This window comes from Colius striatus, chromosome 14 (assembly GCF_028858725.1).
Source record: "Colius striatus isolate bColStr4 chromosome 14, bColStr4.1.hap1, whole genome shotgun sequence".
Classification (NCBI taxonomy): Eukaryota; Metazoa; Chordata; class Aves; order Coliiformes; family Coliidae; genus Colius; species Colius striatus.
The window spans coordinates 12,121,020-12,147,385 of record NC_084772.1 but is presented as its reverse complement, the minus strand read 5'-3'; the positions used below and the strand labels follow the sequence as shown (position 1 = coordinate 12,147,385).

At 43.6% G+C, this 26,366-nt stretch overlaps 1 protein-coding gene across 1 annotated transcript in view; it reads left to right on the top strand.

Moving 5' to 3' along the window:
* The window catches only part of SLC7A10 (solute carrier family 7 member 10), a 40,831-nt gene that overhangs the window by 11,339 nt on the left and 3,126 nt on the right, over positions 1-26,366 (top strand). Inside the window, exons 2-8 of the mRNA XM_062007866.1 lie at positions 12,260-12,464; positions 19,068-19,219; positions 19,960-20,085; positions 21,036-21,189; positions 22,841-22,964; positions 23,060-23,163; positions 24,297-24,393. Coding sequence (XP_061863850.1) covers positions 12,260-12,464; positions 19,068-19,219; positions 19,960-20,085; positions 21,036-21,189; positions 22,841-22,964; positions 23,060-23,163; positions 24,297-24,393 — 962 coding nt within the window. The remainder of the gene's footprint in view (positions 1-12,259; positions 12,465-19,067; positions 19,220-19,959; positions 20,086-21,035; positions 21,190-22,840; positions 22,965-23,059; positions 23,164-24,296; positions 24,394-26,366) is intronic.

The following is a 26,366-nucleotide window of genomic DNA, read 5'->3' as shown; positions in this document are numbered from 1 at the left end:
GTTGTGATATTTGCTAACATGGCATTGATGAGTGCAAAAGAAAATAATATAATAATACTGCTACCTCTTGAGATCATATTATAGCAGGTCTGGTATTTTCCATGAATTCCCAGATCATAGGTGTTTAAGAGTTTCAAGGAGAGCTGATATTTCTTTTGGAAATTAAAAAGTTTCTAGGTTTCATTACATTACATTATCTAAATGTATTCTTTAAAAATAAAGGCTTTACAATAAATATGTCAAGATATCAGTCAGCACTGATTTCTAAATCCATGAGGACAGCAACACAACATTATAAGTGATGCCCACAGAAGTGTATACAAAGCTGGTAAGAATTGGTAACTCTCATTTAAACTCAGATTGAGATAGCTATGAAAGTGCACTTAAAATTAGGTGCGAGTTTTAAGTCAAATATCATTGTGCAGTTGTTGTGCACACTTCAGGAAGGATAAACAACCTTTTTTTTACTTTTAAATTCTGCCTCAGTTTTTTGACCATACCAAAGCATAAGGATATCTTTGTATTCTTTTTGCTGGAACAGAGAGCGAGCCATGTAGAGATGTAATGATACCATGCTGAGAGGTAAAACTACCTACACCAGAATTTGCTAACACAGATTTACATCCAGAAGAATGCAAACTTGAGAGCCTGAATGATTTCTGATCAAGGGGCTGTGAAACCTGCAAGAGCAACAAACTTTACTCGAGAGCTCCTCTTGTTTGCATCTGCATCCAAAATAAGGTTTGTGTAAGGTTCCAGGCAGTGGCAGTCAAGCTTATAGGAGATTCTCAATCTTTCTTCCTACTAATGTAACCTGAGCTATAGCACAACAGTTAATGGATTTGGATGGCTTGTTACTGCTGTTTTCATACTGTTTTGTTTAAAATGTGTTTTGCCTGGAATTTCAGTTCAGGAAGGTGCTGTCAGCATACTGTTCAGGACAATATTGAAGACTAAACTTTACCTTCAAGTTTAACATGCTTCAATTTCCATGATATCCCTTCAGAGATTAAGGATGAAATGATGTCTAGTTTAGAGATGCTCTTCTTAATTGATTCCAGGTTACAACATCAACAGAGGTTCGCAGAAGCTGCAGAAGGAATTGGTCAAAAAACTGATCAATTGGCCTGAGTTTGAGCACACTTTTGAAGGGCTGATCTTTGTTGCATCAGAGCAGGGAGACATAAAACCCAATATTCAAGAGAAAACTAGGGGTAAGAGGAGGAATTCAGTTTTGCCTTGTTTACAGTTAAGCAAATCAATTCAAGTTATGTCTTTTCTCCAGACCTGCTCATCCCTGTAACGGTGCCCTGTGAGTCCTCTTGTGTCCCTTTGGTGCTATGAAGCCCTAGGGCAAACATGGTTCATGTGTGGGTTGTGGTAGCCACAGCTGAGAGTGAAAGGTCCTCAATGCATGCGAGCCAAGATTTTAATTCTCAAGGAGGAAGGGGTTTTTTTCCAGCAAAAAGCTGCAGAGTGATGCTGTATGAGGTAAGCAAGGAAGTACTGCAAAGACTGGGGAGCAGGTTGGGCATCAGGGAAATGGTACCAGGTTTCAAGCTGGTTTCTTCTGATAGAGCCTAGAGTCATCTAACCAAAAGGTCCTTCTCTGCACTTCTGTGAGTTTTGAAATACATGCTGCCATTTGATTACATCTTTCTAATGAGGCAAGTTATGATACTTCCATGAGGACTGACAACTTTTAGGAAGGGAAAGGAAGAGGCTCTCCCACTGACCTGTGGTTGCTGATAAATTTTCCAGACCATTTGAGTCATCTCTTTAGCATGCTCAGTCATAATGAGCAAGAAGAATAGAGCTAGGGGAGAAAAAACAAACAAACCCCCAAAGAAGAACACCATTTTCTGTGAAACAAATTGTGCTTCAAAGATGGTATGAGGATCCTTGCCATTAGAACGAAGAGGGCTGGAGAGTCTGGGCAAAAAAGCTGCATATGTCTCCCTGTCTTTGTCTGGCCCACAGGATTCCCTGACACAGTTGAACTCTTTGGCTCTTATTAAAGCTAGATTGGGAAGCTTTAGAGCAACCTTTTGTAATTGCTTTTCTCCTTGATAAATACTGAAAATGATTGCAGGTGCAAAGGGCACTGTGAGCAGTCCCAGAGGAGCAGCTATTACTTGCAGGATTTCTTAGCCAAGGGACAACCATTTAATCAGCTGCATGGGCTGGCATCTACTTCTTAAGCTGCTGTGGAAAGGACCTTGCTCCACTCTCAGTTGCTTCCCCTAAAATCAGGATTTATCTGGTAGTAAAAAGTCACATAATGTCCTAGAGAAGATCCCCAGCTGCCCTCATGTGCATGAAGGGCATTAGGAACTGTTCATTTCTACATTGGTGCTAATAGTAATCCCCCCCAGACACAGAGCCTTACACTACATACGCTGTTTTCAGTGTGGCAGCATGCTGGAGCTCTCTCAGTGTTACTCCTTTGAGAAAATCCCAAGGAAGATGCCTCTTGGTCCCTAGGAGAAGGGTATTTCTGCCTTATCTGTGGTATTCATTGCAGCATATAGAGAAGGACACGGGAGGCTGAGGTTTGCTCTCCGTGGTAATGAAATGCAGCCCACATAGCCCAACACTGGCAAGAGAAGAGGAGAACAAGTCAGAAGTTAAGGAAGTAGAGAAATCAGACCAAGTACAAGAGTCAGAACAGAGGAGCAGGAAATAAAGCAGTGGACTGTGTGCCTGAAAAGAGCAGACAGAGCCTGCAGCCGGTGAAAGGATTAGCAGAATAAAAGGAGTTTTCAAGTTACAGCAACAACAAAAATGGTATCATACAGTCTTTAACTTTGCCTTTGATATAAACACATTGCGGCAGTGTTACCCAAATAAAACCATGCACTAGCAGACTTCTTTATTATTTCACATGCTCTAAAGAGCCCTGATCTCCTCATCTCTTCACTATTTATCTATGTTAGTGCATGTCTGTTCTCTCCCTATATCATCTGAATGTTTGGTCTCCAACACAGGGAGATGTTACACAAGTGGGGAATAGTACTGACTGTTGGGGACCACCGTGCTTCCTTCCAGGTGCTCAACTAGACCCTGCCATTTTGAACATACAGATTTATAAATGGATGTATTTATGTGTATACACATGAGTGCTCAGGAGAGCTCTGGAATGATGCCTGCAAGCCAGAGAACTGGATCCAAGTCTTCAAAGTTGTCTTTGGCTAAGAGAGCATTTGCATTTTACTCTTAAGTACTGTATTGGTAATATCCCGTATCATATCTTTTGCATATCTAATTGATCCAGCAGCGGGGATGCGGCGGGGCCATGCCTGTGCCAGGAGAGGGACTGCCTGCCCCCCGCACCATCACACTGGCTTCTGGAGAAGAGGGAAGGGGTGGAGAAAGAGACCATCTCTCTTTGGGGTTTTACATTCATGAAAGGATTTTTGTTGGGGTTTTTTTGTGGAACAGTTTTATGGGAAACTGAGCCTGGCTCATTATGTATTCTAGTAGGCAACATGATAAATTGCAAGCATCCTTTTGAAGATGTTTTGGCTCATTTAACTTTTAATATATATTAACCTTTAAAATATAAATATTAAATGATTGACAAATCTCCATAGTACCTTATATAATAGCAAAATCTAACACCTTACTATTAAAACAGAACATTGCACTCTCTGTAAGGCCTCATCAGTTATTATTAGAGAAATTAGGTCTGAAATATTTACTTTGCATTACTCAGTTTTCTGTTCTACCAATGCCTTCATCGTTAGAAAAACTTGGTTCTTGAAGTCCTCATGGACTACACCTGTATTTTAGAGCTCAAAAGGCAAATACCTTCTTTATAAATCTATAACAAGTTAAAGAACACAGTTTTTGTCAGTATTTTAAGTAGACTCATTTTTAAAATCTTTAAAGGTGGCTGTAGCATAATCAGATTATGAATTCTTAACCCAGTAAAATCCACTTGGAATGCTGGAATTGCAGTTTATAATGATTGGTCATGTTCTTACTTGCTAGGAATTTTAACATAAATATTTGAACTCGAGTCAGATTTTAAGATAATTTCATTTTGTTAAATACCAATCCCTGTAGACATTAAATTATCGCTGCTGTTATTTTTATAGCCATTTTGCAGTTTTTCTTTTGCAAGTGTATTAGCAGAGGAACCATAATTCATTTTCCACTGGTACAGTAGTTACATTTTTTTCTTGCATATGAAGTTAAATGCCTGTTATTGTAAAGCCAAGGTCTATAGATTCTTTTATTCTTCATTAAGAGTTTTCTGAGTGCCACGTAAAAGCAAAGAAATTCAAAGCCATTACATGAACTATCTGAAACGGTACCATATAGCCTGAATTAGTGCTTGACTAGAGGTTAAGAAAACACATTTGGGGTGTTTGCTGGTTTTAATTCAGCAGTCCCTATAGCCTAGTAATTATTTAGGCCTGGCTGTTTTGTTGATTCAGAACTTCATTTACCCTTTGTATTTTAATTGGGAGGGAGGCACTTATAATCCCTTGTATTAAATGCTACGCTTCTGTTAATAGGCTGGAAAGGAGAGGGGCAAAGGTTAGGCAGCCCATTGTGCCTGTCCATCTTGTGAAGTGCCAGAGCATGGCCATCACGCTCCTGACACTGTTGGCACATGGATCAGAGCAGAGCTCGAGGTCAGCCAGGGCAGAGTGTGGCAAGTTTATTTACTGTAAGTAAATAGAGTCATTGGGACTGCTTCTGCTGCCACATGTTTCCTGGTTAGCACCGAAATTATGAGCTATGCATGTTACTTCTTGGCTGGTTTTGTAGGTGTGTCATGCCCTGAGTTCACAAACAGACAGTGAAAATCAAAACTGGTCACTAATGGCCTCAATTAGGAGTGCTTAGCTCCTGAAAGCCAATTAATAACTAACAATTAGATGGGCTGGAGGCTGCTTAGTTTAGCAATTTTCTGCTAAATAAATACATAAATGTCCATGATGAGTTACGTCATTGCCATCATTGACGTAATCCACCTCATGTTTCATTTGGATTTAAACAATTTGTAAAGCACAGTTCCTTTTGAGTAAGTTTTTGTTGTTGTTAAACAGTAATCTCAAATCCTTACAATATTTCATACTTAAAATTATGTATTAACTCCTAGGCAGGATGCAAAGCTTCAGCACTTGTTTGTAAGAGAACTATTTTAAGCAATCACACAAGGCTGCCATCCTGTTGACCTGAACAATGTCCCTTTGGATGTGGGAGTCCTGAGGGGATGGGTAGACTTTTGATTATTCTTCTATTTACAGCTATCAGTGAAAACTTTATCTACTGTTGAGGATATGATAAACCAATATATCAAGATGTAGCTATAACTGAAACCAAGTTGGTTTCAAACATTTCATTAAAAAAAAAATCTTGTTTTCTATCACTTCATAAAAAAATGACAAGTAACATTCTTCACATTGGCACCAAGAAAGGACACTGGGCTTGCCCTTCACAGCTGAGATAGACAAACACATACTCAAACCATCTGTAGCAATGAAACACACAATGTACAGTTGGGGATATAGTTCTTGATGATGCTGACTACAGTGTTTGACTGCTGCCTTGCTAATTCCTACTCTGATTCAGTAAACACAGGATGGACCTCTGCAGTGCTGCTTAAGGAGGCAGGACACACAGGTAGTGGTGGCTTTCCCTCTACCAGAGGCTACCTTTGAACATCACATCTCCCCACATCACTATCTGCAACGTGCTACCAAGTGCCGTGTGACCTGCTTTGATCTTTGGAGTACAGTCTCCTGAGGACAAGAAACAGCACTCAATGGAAACAGGAGTCTGTCAGGATTTGTGCTTGTGAACCATACACAGGTTTTTCAGGAATGTTGCCTGCTGTATTCTTTCACTGAACAACTAGTCACAAAGTGACTAGTCACAAAGTGACTAGTGACCTGATCACAGTCACAAAGTGACTAGTGACCTGATCACAGCCATAAAAAAGGTGCAGAATTTCTTTGTTGTTAGTATTTCACTTTGTAGAGGAAAATGCTGCTTAGACAAATATCTAATCCATTATACAAACTCATTCAGAATTTCAGATGTACAATAGACCTTTATAGAAATGCACTAGCAGCAAAAAGGCATGAGTAATATTTTTCTTTACTAACCACACAGGAAATTGCTTAGTTTTATCAGAAATATGGTCTCTAAATACAACCAGTAAGGCCATTCCTAAAGAAATGCTAAACACTTCCAGCAGGCTGCAAGATCCATTATTTTTATAGTCTGTGTGGATTGTGCTGCAGATAAATAAAAGATGCCCTAAGCACTTTGCATGCTAAGTGAATATGCAAAGTATTAGCAGCTCCCTTTATTTTCTCACAAGCACAGTGATATTTAGGGTTTTCTTTCAAAATACAGTTCTTGAAATGTTTTAATGAGAACTCATCTTTTGTTTAAAAGATGAATTTCAGCTCCCACAGCTACATTGAAAGACCTAATGCCAAAGGCACTCTTCTAGTCCTAAATCCAGGGGCAAAGAAGCCCTCTGGATTTTTTTAGTAAAGCCCCATGCCCTGATTTTCAAGTTAGTGCTATGGTTCCCAAATGGTTTAACTGTACACAAGGCTCAGCCGTACAAGCAAAACCACATGCCATGTGTGAGCAACTGGTCTGGGAAACCCATCCCAGCACCAGTCTGTCTTCATGTCAGAATTGCAAACACAAAAGATTCCAAACATAATTTGATGAAGGACTGGAAAATTGAAAGGATGGGGTTTTTGCATTCTGTTCAGGAAAAACCTGCTGTGGGACCCACTTCCACCAAGCCAGTGGAGATGGAGTATGGCTGATAGGAGAACTTGAACTCACGTCACACCCAGGTGTGAAGACAAACTCAAGCTCATCATCCCAGTCTCCTCTCCTTAATACATTTTACCTGCCCAATTTGACATGGCTCTGTTTCTCTCCATCCTCTGCTTCTGTTGCTGGTGTAACGCACTGAGCATCTGCAGTGAGCTTGGGGTCCACAGCACCACAACATGAAGACACATGTACCTCAGCCAAGCAATTGTGTTGTGTGAATGCATCAGTACCTCCTTAGGCTTTATCTGGAGCTGGTGAGAACATTGGCCACGTTGGAAGCTTGTAACAGCATTTTTAGATGAGGAGCTCTTTGCTGTGGTTACTCAGTACCGATTTGTTTGGATCGATCACACAACTTTCAGTAACTAGCTCATATGTCCCAGACAGATTTAAGGCTGTATTAGATATAGAATAGAGAAAATGCGTAATAGACATATAGTTCTAGACAGCCTATTCTGTATTATAGTTTTAAGATATAATGGCATGAAAATACTAAATTTAAGCATTAATTTCCTTTTGGCTCAAAGAGGTGGTTTTATAGCAAGATACTCTAGAAGAGGCCATGAAGGAGAGAAAGTGGCTGTTTTACAAGAAGCAAAATGTTTTTTCCATCTCTTCATATCTTAGAATAAAAAAAAAAAATCAACCTTTTTTTTTATGTGTATAAAAATACTGTGAGTATCAGGAGTACCAGCACTAGTAAAGGTGAGACAAATTATTCCCAACATGGTGAGCACAGTAGTGACAGTCTCCATGAACTGCACAGCCAATTTCTGTCTTGCCCCAGAGTTGCTCACCAAATTCCCTCCAGTTCCTACTGACAGAGGCTTGCTTTGAAATACCTATTTGTAGGTAATGCATCTGCCTTACTGCTAAGTCTTCTGGCCTAAGAACTTTTGCTAAGAAATACGAGACCTCCTGAAAACTCTGCTTCTCATCAGGCAGCTTCTGACATCTCATTTTCCTGGAGCATTTCAGCATGTCCATATCTATTTTTAAACGTATTCTGTGCTGAGTGAAGCAAAGGTACTTCCCAGGCACATTTAGCACATTCATGGCAGGTTTGCATAGCACATTTTGTTGTCACAAGGGGTGTAGCACTTCCATCCCTGCTGATATGGCTCTTGCACATGTTGCAAGCACGAAATAGGAAATCCATAATGAGTTTGGAAGAGAATTTTGCCTTATCATATAGTCATTCATGAAGGACAATATTTTTTCAAAAAATCTAATAACAATTTAACAACAAAAAAAATCCTGTGACTGTTGATGTGAAGGGGCCATGCAGAAGGCTGCCTGTTCCCTCATGTCCTGCTCCTGCGGGGAGCTGCACGCACAGAGCGCTACCCTTAAACAAAAAGAAGTGCTGACTATTTCTGCCTCGGCACAGACTTGCACACGAGGACTGCTGTGGCAGTCTTGCCACAACAGAAGGGTGTCAGTCTTAGCTACGCTGTGCCGCAGACAGCTCCTCCCTGCAGCAATTTGGGTTTAAGTAACAGCCTGGCTGACAATGCCCCTCTCTGTCAATCACCTGGGCTGCCAGGGATGAGCATTGCCTTTTCCTAGAGGCAGAAGCCTGAAGCACAGAGAGATTCAGGGCTTTGACAGTGCCAAGTGCAAGCAGTTAAGAAACACACTGTAGTCTGTCTATGCATTTAGACTGTGCTTTATGTTTAGCTATGCCAGACAACTGCTGCCACCTTATCTCTGCACTTACAACTCACCGGGACCCGTCTCCCTGTTCTGCAGGTGCATCCCAGCATGGCCTGACCACAGTGCTTCCCACAGCACTGCAGTCCCTTAGCTCCCCATTTCCCTACCCTTCCCAGCCTGTGGCAGGTCTGCCAGGAGCAGCTGAGCAGGTCCCCAAGGCCAGGCAGGCAGTCAGCTCTCATGCCCCTCACCAGCATGAAAGCCACCAGAGCACCCAAGGGTCAGCCCAGCACATTGCAGGTCTGCAACATTGCACAGCAGCTTGCGAGAGTTTCTGGTTTCTCATCCATTATCAGTTTGAGGGGTGCCATGCTGTGCCTGAATTTTATCCTTTCTGCCCATATTGGCACAACAAAAAGGTGACAAAGCGTGGGAGTGGGAGCTCTTGCAGAGAGCTTGCTAAAGGATGGGTATTTGCATCTGCTGTTTGCTGCCAAAAATAGCAGCAAACCTGAGCTAAGGTGAAAGCACTGAGCAGGAGGAGATAACATGAGAGGAGCCAGGGGACTCATTTATGGATTATTCTGTCTTTGAGCAATTCCTGTTTGTTAGCACTGGACATTGCCAGAAAGATGTGTTGTCCCACCCCAAAGAGGCAATTAAAACCTATACATCTATTGTGTTGAAAAGCAGTACATTTGAAGTTTAGCACACTCCCCAAAGCACTACCTCCCCCTCAAGAAATTACAGTATTTTCAGGTACACTGAGCTTTAAAAAATAGACACACTCAGGTGTCTATGCTGGCAGGTAGAGGCTCATTTTTAAGAGTCTGTTACAACTTGAGGCTTTCCTCCTTATACGTAACTTTTACAGCCACAGCACACAGCAGTGCCAAAGATTTTGTCAAGACAGTTTTTGAACTCCTAAGGCAGGTATTTCTTTTTCAGCTTAAATTCAAGATTTGTTACAGTTCTTGAACAGGGCACAAGCAGTCTTCCAGAAAAGCTTGTTTGTTTTAAATATGTTGCAACACTTCAGCCAGCAGGAGAAAAATATGACCAAGAAGACTCATAAATGTTATCAAGTATTATATATGCTTTAGCAATACATTAACTCCTCATCTATCTTCTTGAAAGATTTCACTACTCCAGCCATGAGCCTCCCAGTAGGGAAGACCCAGAACAAATCTATTAGGGCTATGAATAATATTGTGCAACTTACCCGCATCAAAACCCATGCCTTCAGCACAAGTGCAGTGATTAATGCTGTACAGTGCTTCAGGCTCCCTCTGCTAGTTCAGCTAAGGGATAGCTATATTTAATTGTACTGTTATTCTAGTATGATCTAGTTTTGATAACATCTATATCCTTCATCTGATTTGGGGGGGTTTTTTGAGTTCTTCTGGTCCTGGTGGCTGCCCATCTCAGCTGCACCAGGAGACTGGAGGTGAGAGATGCCTCAGTCTCTCCTGGGAACTCCCTCCAAGGGTAAAGATGCCAACACTGCCAAAATTTTCCTAGGCTCTATCCTTTATCTCCTCCATCACCATTTAAGCCAGTTATTTCTGGCTTAACCTTATCTGTGCATCATGGACATTTAAAATGCAGCCCACACACACAAAAAATGGATTCTTTGCAAATAGTGTCTGTATATTTGCAGACCTATTTTCCCTCATTCAGCTCCTTTCCAGAGTAAACCCTTACCCCTCACATTGTATTTTATAGCCTTTGGACTGGCAGCTACTGAGCCCTACCTGGCCATCAGCTCTGGAGGGAACAGAGGGAAGAGGGCATGTCTGGATGCTCCCTTTCCTTTGCAAATCTCCCTGCTCCCATCTTACAGTCTGCCCATGCTGGTGGAAGGACCCTTACACAGGGAAATGTGCCCATCACAAAGCTTATCAATTTAAATTAAACATTGAAAGAAAGATTTTGTTTCAATGTCATGCCTTTTAAAACTGATTTTGCAACTTCTGGAGTGTCTGCATCTGTTTCTTTAATCTCTACTTACTGCTGTACCTGGATAACCCTTACTTAAAGCCACTGCAGCATAGATTGAGGTGCCTGGGGACACTCGGTCATTTGGTTCAGTCATACTGTTGGCAGATTTTCCACCTGACAGCCCCTGTTTGCAGCAGTGCCCTTTCACAAGTTGTCATGTCATCAAATAGGAAAGGCACTGCACATGTCCCACCACCCCTTGTGAGAACGTATCTTTACTGCATTATGCATTGTATTTAGTCAGATTCTCTGCCATTGCAGTGCTACACTAACACTTTAATACTCGGGAAATGGCTTCACTTGTGGCAAGACCCTCATGCCACAGGCAGCCCATTGCTTCAAGAAGCCTGAAACCACCTGGACCCTCCTAGTCTTACTGGGAAGCATCCACCTGCTTATCAGTTGCCAGAGTTGTCTAGTTTCTAGCTTAATTTCACTTCAAGCCACAGATTATCTGTTTGAACACATGTGCTGCAAACAGCTAACTACATAAGAGCACAATGACAGGCTGGCTGGATGAGCCACAATTACAGAAGCAGCTTTAAGAAACACAAGGACAGAATTGAAGCTAAACGTGGCAAAAGTTGGCATAACTGGGAGTGTTTAGGGAGCTTGCTATATACTGTGAGCTGAAAAGCATCTGTAAAGCAGAGGGGAGGAAGAAAGCTTAGATTTGATGGCACGTAGGTTCAGGGGCTGCAGGGAGGCTGGTTTAGATGACAATACCTCATTAACAGCCACTATCCAATATTTTATTTTCATGTCTACCCTGGTAAGAAATGCCATTCAACAGCACAGGCTGAAACTCAGCTCTGCCAGTGGGGATTTTAATACTAATTTATAAAAGAAGAAAGCCCTCAGTGGAGCCCTACAACAACAGGGTCCTCATCTCCTTTTGAGAAGAGAGTGCTATTTAGGTATTGCTCAAAAAGTCCCAAGCCTGACAAAACCTTCTCCTTCCAGATCCTGAGTAGCTACAAGGCACCTCTTGCAGAGCCTGGCCTGGGAGAACAACCATGCCCTGACCCCATGCAAACAAAGAGCATCTGTGGTATCCAATACTCCCTTTCTACACCCAGCTCGGCTCACACACTAACCAAATAAAAGTAGTAGGGCAAAGTCCACATTGTCTGGTATTTCAATCACCCCACAATATCCCTTTAAAAATCTATAGGTGATGACTAAGCAGCACAGGTGTTACAAATATAAAACATTAACTAATTTCTCATATTTGAGACTTTAAGATGACTTTTCAGGCACAGTCTTAAACCTGCCCTAGTGGCAAGAGCACCCCTTGCCCTTACATTGTAGGTAATGCTACAGGCTGGTTTTGTTTGCCCTCCCACCTCCCCTGAAGATGGGCCTTATCTTGTTTGGATGTCTCTCGTGAGGAGACAAAAATCTGAATTCTGAAGATGCTTCCAACTCCTTTCCATAAAATACTTGGGCATGGCAGCTGACAGCAGACAGTTGTGCAAGCTGAGGTCATGCCCTGAAACCACCAGTTGCAAACGTAGGTGCTCACCTGAGTCCTACCAGGCTTCAGCAGAGCTGAGCACACACTTACTGCCCTTGATTTCTGATAAACAGCAACATTTTCACCAGGACATCATGAGATAAAATACAATTGTGTAAAATCTGGAAGACAGGGTTTGGTGGGGGGTGCTTGTTAGGTTGGATGAGGGTTATGGCTTTATTTGACTTCTTTTTTTAGTTTAAAAAGAAAACAAAAGGTTATTTCTTGCCTTCCTTTACCTCACTGCAAATTTTTTTTCCTTTCCAGGTAATATCATTGGTTCTGGGATCTTTATTTCACCAAAAGGAGTTTTGGAGCACTCTGGCTCAGTGGGACTTGCTCTCATTATTTGGGTGCTTGGCGGCGGGGTGGCTGCCCTCGGCTCGCTGTGTTACGCTGAACTGGGCGTCACGATCCCCAAATCAGGAGGAGACTATTCCTATGTCACAGAGATTTTTGGTGGGTTAGCTGGGTAAGTACCCTATCTTTATAAAGGAATTTATACTAATTATTTTGTGTGGCAAAGACATCTGACTTGGAAGAGATGGGCAACATTTGTCAATAAAACGCTTTTGCAAAATCATTCTTTCTGTTCTCGTCAGAAATACCAAATAGCCCCTACACAGAGCTCCTGGTGCTGCCTTCCAAGGAAAGGTGACAGATGCTTTCACTTCCCTCTCTGACTCAATACAGTCTGTGACAGGAAACAACAATGCTGTAAACAAAGCTCTATCCAAGGGACATTCCAGTGTGCCAGCCATGAATGATCGGTACCACGTATTGAGGAGCTTCACACATCAGGGAAATCAGGCTGGAGCTGCTTACCACAAACCAAAGCTGCACGCAGCACTGCTTCACTTACTGCAAGTGTATCAAGTAATGAGTGGTGTAAACACAAAGAGAGGGGAAATGCTAACTCAGGGAATGATTTCCCTTTGAAAATACAACTAATGGAGTAGTGAGGCAAAAGGACAAGAGAGAAGAGGTCATCAGCTGTGTTTAACTGTGTATTCAGTGTATCCAACAAGAAAAATTGAACCATCATCCAGTACTCACAGCTCACTAGAGAAGCAGCAAAACTTTCTGGCCAGCTTGCTCATTTGCAAGTAAAGAGGCCATGCCACATGTTGGTGTTTTATTTGCAAAAAATAAGCACCATAACTGCCAACTACATAAACAAACGGGGAAAAAAAATAAAAGAAAGGAATATGCATTCTAATTTGAGATGGAAAACAAGCCTGTAAGCCAGTTGAGCTGGCTACTGAGCTACAGTCAACCAGCACAGGCATATCATGAACAGGCTGCCACCTCCTCCCATGGTCTGTCCCATTGATCAGTGCCGTGAGACACTGGGCACAGACAGCATCTGAAAAGATGCAAGGGGACAAGGTAGTTTTCTGAGGCTTGTCATTCAAGCCATTGCCTTCTACTAGTTCTCATGAAAGTCCCTGTTTCTTCAATTGGAAGGATCACTCCTCTGAACACTATCACTCCTTGCAGAGAAAATTATCCTGGTGTCACTGCACAGGTTGAGGCAACAACAACATTGGCGTGGGTAGCCAGAATCTCAGCTTGCTTTCACTGAGGTTTGTTCTGTCACAACAGGCAGGAGCTGCATGCAAAGCCCTCACTGTCAGGCAGCCAGCAGCTTCCTCTATTGCCTGCTCCCAGGAGAGGGGTCTGGGAGCAAGGACCATCAAAAGGAAAGAGCAGAAAACTTCACAAGCAGTCACAAGTGCTCTCCTGGGAATATCGCTGTGAGGGAGGCAGAAACCAGCAGTTCCACAAACCCAGAAGAATTATGCTTTCTAGGGGGAAAAAAGAAAGTCATTATAAATCAGATATGCCTAAACTTGGCTTTAGTTGTTCCTTATCTCAATCTCTGCATGTTCAGAGAATTTGCATGGTTCCAGAAAGCACCAGCTATTCCAGGCTGTGCAATCTCTCTAAATAACTGCTGGCTGGTCACTGCCCAGCATTTCTCTGGGGTCCCAGCAAGGCTCCCACCACCCAGGACGGGGCAGGGAGCTCTGCTGTGACAACAGCTCACTCAGTATCCTGGCTTGCAGTGCACAAGCAAAATCAAAAAAGTACAACCTTGTCACCCAAAGGGAGGCATTGCTCCCACTCTTGCTTTGCAGAGACACTTTACCTTTTCTCCCAAGAAAATAAACTATGTTGCAAGAATGACAAAGGGTTGTCATAGGCAAAAAGCCTCCAGGTAGGTTCTGGTTCAAAAATGGGGTGTCAGTCATATTTTGCAGAAAAGCCAAGCTGGGATTGTGCCCTGCTGCACTTTCCTGAGCCACAACCTAAAGCCTGCAGTTTTGGGGAACTCTTAGAAGCACCTTCAGTGCTTCATTCCCCTGCTGGCATTCAGACATGGGGCTGTAAGCTGAAAGGGCTCCCTGGGGATGCTGCACAGTGCCTCCCCCCAGGGAGGAGAACACTGCTTCTCCAAGAGTTCAATTTTCTCTTCTGATTTAATCCTTTTACAACAAAGAACATCAAATTCAACACACAAAGCTTCAGTGCCTCTGCCAAATGATTTTCCCAATGGTAAATCTGGATGGTTAGCTCTATTCACACAAAGGTATATATTATAGGAACATGTGCTGTACCCACCCACAATGATATTCCCTCTTCACTTCTGTCATCTTGTTCCTGCCCCCACAATTCCTCCTCATTTATCATGTTTTCCCATATAGGTATAAGGAACAAGTAGTACTATTTATTGTCACAGCCATTGAAGTACTACATGCCCCTGCTTCTGTGCCTGGCAGTCTTTCATAGTTGGTTGCATAAACTCAAAAGAAAAAAAGCCCTGTTACACTGCTATATGTGATGTAAGAAGGTGAATGGAATAAAAGAGAGAGGCAGCACAGGGGCATCCCCTGAACCGGCAGAAGCTCTGGCTGCAGAGCAGCAGCGCTGCTCTGGGTCCCAGCCCAGCTAAAGCAGACGGTGTGAGATGCTGCTGAAAGCAGAGGTGCTGACACAGCTCAGTGGGAGGCTCCTCTGCCCAGGGGGCGAGGGAGAGCTCCTGTTGCACTAGGCTCTATTGTAGTACGAGAGAGCAGACTTCCCATTTCCATCTTCATTTAGAAATCATCTTGGGTGTCAATCACGTATGTGTGTGAGCACACTGACTGCAGGGAACGTGCCACATCCCAGGCTGCTGAGCCGTCTGAGCACAGCTCATCCAACATGCATACAGGCTTGCCTGTCTGTACAGGCCATTAAAAGAACATTACCCAAACTAATAAATAATAGGCTTAATATCTATTCTTGCAGAAGGCAATGTATAAATTCATCTTCATGAAAATCCCAGTAGAGCATTTCTCAAGTACAACTTCTTCTAAATGCTCAGCAGTAATGTTGCAACCAACGTAGCTGCTTCACCAGCAGTGACTGATGACTGGACACACATCCTTAGTAAAAATCAATAGTATTGGAATCAGCAGAGAGCTCTAAGCAAAAGCTTTGATAAGTCTCACTCCAAACTGTAAATAAAATATGCTTCAATTATATTTGTATGTTTCCTTTTTGTTGTTGTTGCAAAAATCTAAAGTTTCCAAAGGCAAGAATTCTTTCAGCAATATAGGGTGATATTAATAATATTCAAATTAACTCCATTTTTTTAAACCAGTTCATCTTTTCCTGTGATAAGGTGATCTGTACTACAGCATCTATTTCAAACTATTTTCTTTTGTTAATGATGCACAAGGAGGGTACCCTCTAATTTTCTGTTTTCACAGGTTGCTTTGACTCCATAATATTTCATGTCTAATGTGAGAACCTCTTGGGAGTACAGGCACATCCCAAATACATGTTTGAGAACCAATTTCACCACGTCCACTAGGCTATTAGAGACCCAGATCAAACCATGCTGTTTATTTCTTTCCACAGATGAGGAAATTTAGTATGAAGATAAATCTGCAAAAAATCCTGGTTTGGTCCAAGGGTGACTGGCATTTCCACATGGATGCTACACCTTCCCAAAACCAGCATGTCCCATCACAGATTGTCACTTATTCCAGAATGTTTCTAAAATGAAGGAGAATCAAATTAGAGACATTATCTAACACACATGCATGTTGGTGGGAGGGTGGACATTGACTTCAATGGACTTTGGATCAGACTCAACAAAAAACACAGCAGAGGCCATCCAGCTAGCAGCTATGGACACTCATGAGGCACAAATGTGCTTTTCTCAGAACATAGGCAAGGAGGTTATTTTACCAGCCCTTTTGCCGTCAGCACACGCAGGAGATCAGATTTCTCACATAAACTTTGATGCTCAGGGGGATAAAAAGAAAAAGGGGGGGAGTGAGATCTCAAGAGTAGCTACATCTTCCTTTTTCTTTACAGTCAGCTGCCTTGAGCCTGTTTCTAAAGGTCTGATCACTTCTTAGTCAGCAAGGAGAGAAGATTTAACTTCTCAGGTTCTTCTTGTAGTGCTGTAAGTTACTGAGCAACAGTGAAAGCCAATGGTTAGGGTTCAGCTCCTGACGTCCCCAGCCTCCGGGGCAGTAATTCCCCTAGTTGCCATTTGAAGAGTTGGCACAGTACCTCCAGGTACACCTCCCTGCTCCAAGCAGGATTTTGGGCTTCCAGTGCTGGAAATCCCTCTGCATTACCGCCCTGGGCAGAGAGTACACCTCCAGCCCTTCAGCTTGCACTTTCACTGGGCAAATTGTGTGCACCATGACAGCAAGGACATAGAAATTCGGTTATATCTGCAGGAAATTTCACCCCTCAGTCACTTAAATTAATTACAGCCGATCTGGAACAGATTCTTTGCTAAGGAAGTTGTACTCTTACCTCTTCCTTCACAACAGATGATAAAAGGTGGTGCTTTAAAAGCAAACACTTCCTAGAAGACTCTGAGTGTTGGGTAATCATAATAGGATTAATTCCTGCCTGCCAGCCACAGCAATCACTACCTCCCCACAACTTAATTCAAGAAGAGTCATCCCCAGCTGTTCAGGCCACTGGTTCCCAGCCCTGCCCCTGGCAGTTGTGAGAGCAAGGTGAGTGGCTCAGCAGAGCAGCCCCAGCCCCACAGCAGAACCTTCAGTGACGTGAATGTCAGCCCAACATGGATATCTTATTCTCACAATCAGGCTATGGTTAAAACTTACCTGAAAAAAAAACTAAGATAAAAGTGAGCTTACATCTTAGGCAAGCTTCCTTCTTATTTTAATACCATCTCTCATTTGAGTTTCCTATTTGATAGTGCAACTTTGCCACCCTCTGCTAAAATTGTGCATTAGCTTTCATTGGTGTTATCAGTCCTGCACGTATTTCAATTCAGCATGAAACAAATTGACTGCCAGAACTCTACTGAATTACTCCCGTTCCCATCAAGCCATACTCTGCCCAAAACCAGCTGTAACACTCTCCATATTACAACACAGAAACAAGGGACAATTTTTGCCTAAAATACTGTTTTCAGAAACATTCTTCTCACCAAATATTTTTAGCTGAACACAATTCTTGCTCTACATAAATTATATGGGCTCAGTGTGGCAGGGAAGAGGTAGTGGCCCCTGCCCACCAAACCCCATGGCCCCACAGATGGGGACCTTCCCACCCACTGCCAGCAGCACCACCAGACACACACACACAGCTGAGGCTCCTGCACGGGCCACAGGGGCTCAGTTTGGACTCACTCAACACCAGCAGCATCCTAACCCTATCACCAAATTGCTGTTGCAGACTTTAAGTCACATTTAGTCTTTAGTGGGGAGCAGCTGGGTTCACTCACCCAGAAAGCAGGGTCTGCAGAGCTACACCAAACTGAGTATGCCACCCACAGCACTCAATAGCACAAAGCAGTTACTGGGGGAAACTGGTCTGAACCATGATGAAAAACATTAGAAATCAGAAAAAAATAAATAATCATACAACAAAATTAAGAGAAAGGAAAAAAAACCCCAAGTTTTAAAAACAGTAGTGCCATTTGAGAAGATAACCAGCTCTTGCATCATGCCACTTTACCAACTTAACTCTCTGGTAGTTAATAAGAAAGAGGAAGCACCAGGTTGCACCACATTTCTCAGAAACAATAAGACAACATAAAGGATGGGGATGAGCCACTCACCAGCTTGGCCCAAGAAGCACCCAGCAAACAGCACTCCCTCCCTCCTTCTAACTTAACCAAGCTGTGCCTGATTTAAAGGGCTTGCAGCAAGCAGCATGCTGGGAAGGAGCAGCCTTTAAAAGAGCAACCCATGTAATCTAGAAATGATAGTGTCTTATTTGGAAATACCATTTACAATCCTCATTTCTGCTGGGCATCTCTGCATATTACATTTGTGCATGTCCATGAATGAATTGAAGTGTATGGATCTCTGTGTATGTGTACAGGAAAGATTTTACTTTCTTGCAGTGATCACTTCTCACTACAGAAATAATACTTCAAATATTTTAAAACATTCACTAGATCCACTGCTGGTTTTATAGGATTAGGAGGTTTTCTCCTTTTCCCAGAGCGTGAAACCAAAATTTTACACACTTTGCAAGGATACCTCAATTGGTGCAATCACCTTCAGCCAGTGCTGGAGGCAGACACCCAGCCCAGCTGGACCCCAACTGAGCCATCACAGAATACAACAGCACTGAGCTGCGCCGGCCCAAGGCTGCAGAGCTGTGACAGGAAACCCTGCGGTGATCAGTGGGGAGCTGGTAGCAGCCCCATGAGTGCAGCTCTTTCAGCCCTGCTGAAACCCCTCAGAGGTGCTTGCAGGGTAGGGATGGCTGTCTGCTGCAGTAACACATCAGCCCAGGAGCAGGAGAGATGCTTTCACTTGGACATAGAGCGAAATCAAAGCGTGCCCACTGGGCATAATCCTCACTCATCCATACGTCCCTAAATTGTGCCTTGCTTAAAGGTGTTTTGTTTAAAATCCAGCTCTGCTGGCAACCTGGGCAGAGGCACAAGTAGCTGACTGTTAGGTGAGACCAGGATGAAAGTGCTCAGTCCTGATGCCTCCAGAGCCATCGATCACACGTGCACGATCTCCAGCACATCCCCAGCACTGCTTTCTTGTGCTTTTTCTCGTCTTTTCAGGTTCCTGCTGCTGTGGAGTGCAGTGCTTATCATGTATCCCACCAGTCTGGCTGTCATTGCATTGACCTTCTCAAACTATGTCCTGCAGCCTGTCTTCCCTAACTGTATCCCCCCCTATAATGCCTCCAGGATCCTCTCCATGGTGTGTTTACGTGAGTATTTGCTTCTGGCACACACACAAAGCTTGCCTCAGTGTTTTCCTGGGACTGCTCAAGGGGCTGCTCCAGTCAGGCTGGGGTCCTGGCCACCACCCAAAGGCAAGCAGACTGGTCCCGGACAGGCATCATGACCAGTGCAGGATATTCCATCCCTTCCCACTTGCCTGTAGCAAGCACAGTGAGCTGGAGCAGGGCACAACAGTGCCCGAATCCCTGTGGATCCTGGGGAAGGTGGAGGCAGGTGAGCTTATGGGATGGGGCAGTGCTGTGCTCCCTGCAGAGCCATGGGTACCCACCACAGGTGACCCACCGGCACGGATGAGCCACTGACACCACTTGAGCCCTCCCTGGTGTTCCTTCATATTCACAAACACAAGTGTGTAGGAAGCACAAAGCACCACTGGCTCTGCATTAACTACTTACAGCAATGGCAAAAGCTGAGCTGAGGGGGCTGAAGACGTTCACCATTCCCATGAGGAGGTGGTGATCCCTGCACTGCTCAGGCATGAGCACTAGAGCTGGGGCCAGCCCCGACCAAGGCTGCTGCTGCCAGAGGTGCCACACAACTGAGAGTCTCCCAGGGAAAGGCTACACTCCTCCTCCCTCCTTACTCCTGGCCACCCTAGAGCTCCCTGCAGGAACATGTGCATCAGGCTGTGTTTTTCAATGCTTTGACTGTGTGTTCTTCAATAAGCATAATTTCATTTCACTGAATTCAGTCTTTTGCTCTCCAGTCCTCCTGACCTGGGTGAACAGCTCCAGTGTTCGATGGGCAACGCGCATTCAGGATATATTTACAGCAGGAAAACTCTTAGCCCTGGCCCTTATCATTATTGTGGGCTTCATACAGATCTTTAAAGGTACTCTGTGATACAGCTCTAATACGGGTATGGTACTGTTGATAGACTAGATTTTTCTCGCTTACTGCACTATTTTTTCCTCACAAACCAAGCTGAAGGAGCAGTGGCTTTAGCTGAGTTGCAGGGCTGTATTCTCACATAGCTGTGGAAAGGATGGCACAACTGAGAAATCAGCTGTATCCCCTTAAACAAATCCCATTCCGCCCCACTTTGTCAGTTTTTACAGAATAAAGTAGGCAGCAGAGGATGTTTTGGAACAGTTACTGGTTTTTTTTTGTACCTGTTGTGTGTCCCTTAATTTTTAAGTGCTCTGGGTGTAAAATGTATATGCGATGCCTTGCCCAGGGCAGGAAGACACCTGCTTCATTTGGGGCACTAGTGCAATTTCCCACAACAAGTCACTTCCAAGATTAAAAAGATGCAAAAAAAAAAAATAAAAAGTCTCACTTGTTCACCAACACAATGGAAAGCAGAAAACACAAAAAGCTCCCAATGTTTTTATGGTGGATATGATGAGCTATATAAAGGAAGACAAAATATGATATTTACAGAGAGCAGAAAACTTGTTTTCTCAGTGGTAATAGTGCCACAATCTTGACAAAACTTCCAGCCACATAGACATTTTGGTTTTCATTATTTCTACTTGTAAAAGAAAACCACATTAAGAACAGGTAGGAATTTACCCCACCAAGGAGCCATTCTCAGTGTGGGTTGGCAGAGGGTCCCCAGGTGCAGCAGCACGGACGGCAGTGGGGGATGCCCGTGCCTGCAGGACGCCATCCCACAGAAAGCACTGTGAGGACAGTGCCAGATGTGGTGACACGAAGAGTGTGAAGTCCCAAATCCAATAAGGAATAAAGAACAAAAACAACAAATAAAAAGTTCAGCTGTTTTCTGGAGTCTCTGGTAGGTAGGGGTGGCTTAACCTTTTGCTTGCGCTCTCTGTGCAGGAAACTATGAAGAGCTGACACCAAGCAACGCATTCAATTTTTGGATGACTCCATCTGTGGGGCATTTAGCATTAGCTTTTCTTCAAGGGTCATTTGCTTTCAGTGGCTGGAACTTCTTGAACTATGTAACAGAAGAACTGGTTGATCCCCGCAGGCAAGTATCCATTTCCATACCATCCCCATTACCTTGAAGTGCTGAGACATTGGAGTCATCTGGTAATATTATTCATTTAATAAGCTGCAGTGATGCCCTTCTATATCTGTGGGACCTGTCTTTCTAAAGGAGAGGGAGGGGTTTTTTGTTGTTTAGAACAGATAGCGTGCAAGTTAAAGAAGCTCTGAAGTGAAAAACATATTGCAGGAGGCATTAATGAATCAAGCCGGCCAAGAGACAAAGCAGTGCCCTTACGGCACTGTGCAATCATACGGTGGAAATTGACCACGGATAAGATGCCACACAAGTATCTGCAGGGAGAATCACTTCTACTGAAAATGTTGAATTATGCTGGAAGTTGCCTTGCTTTATTACCCAGAGGGGATCTTCCAGAAACACCCGAAAGAGAAGATTAGAAAGTGTGGAGTGAAGGCAGCGGCCCCTGCCCCAGCACAGCTGCAGGCAGCCTCTCACCACAGCAACAACGTTGGGTGGCTGCTGGTCTTGGCTATGGGAAAGGGCTGGGAAATGATTTATCATGAGCAGGCTGGGAAAGCTGGAGGGAAAGTGAATTTTACTTTAGTAAAGCAAAGCTCAAATGTTTCAACATATCTGAGCTGATGAAGTGGAATGACAAATGCCAAGAGCAGCTCTCGGAGCATTAGTTATTTCTGGGCATCCAATGCACACAGCAATTAAATGAGGAGACATTTAAGCTATTACACAGCCTGGATGGGAATGTATTAAAACTGCAGCCCTACAAGTGTATCCGCACACATCTTCACACCAGAGAGTGGCAAAAGGCACGTCCCGAGATCTTGGCAGGAATAAAGAAAGTGTGGTAATGTGTTCCCTCAAGAAAACACCAACATTTTAATGCACTGACACAATTTCAAAGCTGAATCATGAAAATTTTTGTCTTAAGGCAAATAATGGCCTTGGTTGAGCAATAACAAGATAAAGGTGTGAATGGCCTTTTTTAAAACTATTTTTGCAGCCTCTGAAAGGAAACTGAAATATTTTTCAATTGGATAACCATAAACTCTTTGCATTTTTACTAAATCTATTCCAAATGATGCTGGTTAAGCAGATTTCTAAAAAACTTTTTTTCCAAATCTGACATACTGGGAAAAATGCATTATTGCATTAGATGCTCAACAGTTCAGGTGGCCACCTCCAAGGAAGTCTCTGGATCAGAGGTCTATACATCTATGCTATTCTAAGTTGCCACGGTGTTATATGACTAGACCTGATTTACAGCATGGGACGGGCCAAGGCAGCCACCTGAACAGGGTCATGTTCCTTTTCAAAGCAGGTGAAGGTAATATAAAACAAGATATTTGGTTCCACACCAGTGCCTGTACATAGGGCTTTTGAGAAATAGACATTTCGTTTTTTAACAACACGCTGCCTGGGTCCCAATCAACAGCCCAAAGGGAGCTTGTGGTATTTTTGTCCTGGGGAGCTTCCCTGCAGAGACTTTCTGCCTGCTCTGCCCTGCAGTGGATCAAAGAGCTGATGGAAACACTGCTCTGCACTCGGGAAAGAGCCGGTGAACCCACCCAGCTGGGTGACTTCTCCCAGGCTGTACAGGTTGTTGTGGTCTTGCTGTACATTAATTTCTTATCTACCCTCCTAATTCTTTTATTAGGAACCTACCTCGTGCCATATTCATATCCATCCCATTGGTGACATTTGTGTATACGTTCACCAACATTGCATATTTCACTGCCATGTCACCCCAAGAGCTCTTGTCCTCCAACGCTGTGGCGGTAGTAAGTAAACCATTCCCTGGATGTCTAAAATACACTTTGATTTCAGTTCTGTGCTTTGCAGTGTATTTCAGTTTCTCTGCCTTCTGTTGCTTTAGACATTTGGTGAAAAGTTACTGGGCTATTTTTCCTGGGTTATGCCAGTCTCAGTGGCCCTATCTACATTTGGAGGAATAAATGGATACCTTTTTACCTCATCAAGGTTAGATGGAGTACAATTTTATGACCGTTATCTGATTTGGGGAGGGGCTGTTTTAATTTCATTTGCTAAAGAAATGCTAGCTAGACTTTTGGGACGTTGTAGAGCATGAGGTCATTGTTGGGTGTGTTGGATACATTGTTATGAATCGCCCTGTTTTAAATCAGCAAACCTATCATTGAATGGCAGAATCTCTTGCAATATAATCTCAAGAACCACTGAAAGTGTCTGCAGATGTGGAATAACCCACAGTAAGAGCCAAACACAGCTTTAGCATGGAACCAAAGCCATATTACATCAATAAAGTTCCAGTAGCTGCAAGCTAATCTGCACTTTGCTCAAAGAGGAGTTTAAGGGCCTGATGCTGTTCCCAATTACAGACATTTTCATTCCTGTGCTGGAAAAATCCCTTCCAGGCAAGATGCTTTGCATGCACACTGCTGATAACGGGGCCAGAATCTGTGAAGTCTGTTATATGGTAACTCTATAAAGTTGTATTAATTGACCTCTCTGAACTTAATTTAAAATGTTATAAAAAAAAAATGCAGAAACAACCTCAAGTCTTAAAGTACCTTGGGGAAGTTATTTATCTCAGCACTGTCATATAATATATTGGTGTAATGAGATGCAAAAATCTGAGTGCATATGTAACAGGTTATGTACTTGAAAGTGAGATCTTAAGGCATCTTAAACCTTATCCAAAGCCCTTTTGGCACTGGAAATATTATCTATGAGGAGTTTTATGCCTTGGCTATGTACAGCTGATTACTCCTCAACCTTCACAGTATTCATCCGACCCTGGGTAAGGAGTGTCTGCAACACCAGCCAGCAGATAGGGACTGGGCAGATTTGGTCCTGCCCCTCAGATGTAATTGGGCATCTCAGAGCAGATCATTTCACAGATAACATTAGCCATTAAAAGCCTCACATCTTGAAGGGTGTCACGTAAATAACTTACCCCAGGTTACACAGGCAGTCTGTAGTTGGCTCCCCAGTCACAGCCCAGCATCACAGGCCGCAGCTCCCTCCCAAGGCAGGACTGATGTGAGCAGTTGAGATTAGAGGTGTTATATGGAGAGATACTGAAGAGGCTGTTGTACACCCAAAGGATTCAGCATTACTGTTCTTATTTCCAGGCTATGTTTCTCTGGTGCCCGAGAAGGCCATTTGCCAAGTTTGCTTGCCATGATCCACGTCAAGCACTGCACACCCATCCCTGCTCTGCTCGTCTGCGTAAGTTTTACCATCCCTTCTCTGTCACCCTGTCACCCACTCTTAGAAAAATTGAGTCATGGAGAGGAGAACTGGAAAAACCCTTGAGAAGCTATTTTACCGCAGAGGAGAAGTGAATTAGCTTAGAGTGCTGCTGGTTGGTGTTGGCTGGGCAACTCTGCCAGCCGCAGAGAGGAGCAGCCTTCAGCCTCAGAAACAATCCCTCCTACCCCAACCACTCAGCACACCTGGAGAGTTTTCCTCATACCTATCTCGAGCTGCAATTTAAGACCATAACCACTTGTTCTCCCCAAAAGTGAGACAGAGTCTTTTGAAACAGAGATACTTCATTAAGAGCTCTTTTGACCAGCTTTGACTGCTTTCTACAAATGTTTGGAAATTCCCATGGTCACTGCTAATCCTACTCAGGCAGATCTGGCTTAGATTCCACCACCAAGGCCAGAGACACGAGAGAGGACAAAGTGCTCCAGAAGTTACTCTCAGTGAGCAAAACATCTTGTGAGAGATGATCTGGCAATGCTCTGAAGAACAGCGATATTTATCTATGGGCCAAAATATTAAGTAGGGACAATGATTAGAGCAGCCCTGGATAATGCATCTGCTGGGTGGCACATCAGGCAGACGAGAGGTCACCTGCAAAGATCAAAAGCCAACAGGCCAAGTATTGGGCTGGTCAGGTTGCTCGTGTTCTCCCATGGGAGAAAGATTTCTCTCTTTTTATTACAGCATAAATTTCCACAATACTAATGACCTACAGAAGTTACTCTTTGAAACAAAGAGCTTCATACACTTTTACAAATAGTGAAGCTGCAATACGTGATGAGTTTTACTGTAGCACAAAAGACATTAAAGAGAAAAATGACTCCCAGTGCTGCCATTCCTGGCTGCGTGGCCCGAGCAAGGGATGTCCCAAAGAGCATTTTCTTGAAATCTTGGCTGCATCAACTGCTGCCAACTGCAGATTTGCCACTGATATCAAAACAGTGAGGGTTTGACCCCAAATGCACTAGGAAGGTACACATTTATGTGCTTCCTGGCTCTAACAGCAGTTCTAAAGCAATACAACCAGACCAAATTTCACCAAATGAGCCTCTCGCACATTCTGCCTGTATGACAAAATGCACATCTAACTGAGGCTTTACAGCATTCTCAGGGCCCCATCACAAACATCTTGAGTGTTGCCTATGCAGGATTAGGGGGTAAACTGCCCACAGCCTGCTCTGCCCCAAGGCAGCCAGAAATCACTGGTGACACCACAGGCTCCTGCCAGGCAAGCAGAACTCCTTTAAAAGTACACAGGCTGAAATAACACACTGAGTTCCAGAGGCCATTTTGCTGTGAACAGCCCAGAGAGGAGTGGGCTGCCTGAGCCCAGCTGGCTGAGCCGCCAGGCGTACACTGGCCCCGTGTGCTGCCCAAACCGTTCCCCATGAACTACAGTGCAAACCACTGGAGGTGTTTTAATGCAGTTCAGGGTATATCAAATGCTGCTAGGAAATGGTAATTCCTCAGCAAATAGGAATATAAAAATAATACAGTGTAGGCAGCCAACTGGGTCAGACTTTAGGCAAATCTAATTAATATATCAGGTTCCTTTTTCTCTTCCAATGAATCACACCTAGCTCTTTGCATGAAGAAAGGTTTCTTTGTATCTGGAGAAAGGCTTTTTTAACATTACCAGTGAGACCTGTATTTTCACTAATCCTTAAATGAAGGGGCCAAGCTAAATGTACAATAAACAGAGTGGCAGTTTCTGGAAGGCCATGGGGAGCAGCCACCTGCCATGGCCAGGCAATAGGAGGGAGCAGCATGCCCTTATGCAGCCTGGTACCACGTGGGGATCAGCAGATCCGACACATCACTCTCATCTACACACCAAATCTCACCTGCCCTGAGCAGCATCACTGCAGAGTCTGTCAGTGGCAGGAGAGGGTTGTGTGTGTGTGTGTGTACAACACCTTGTTCCCGTCAGA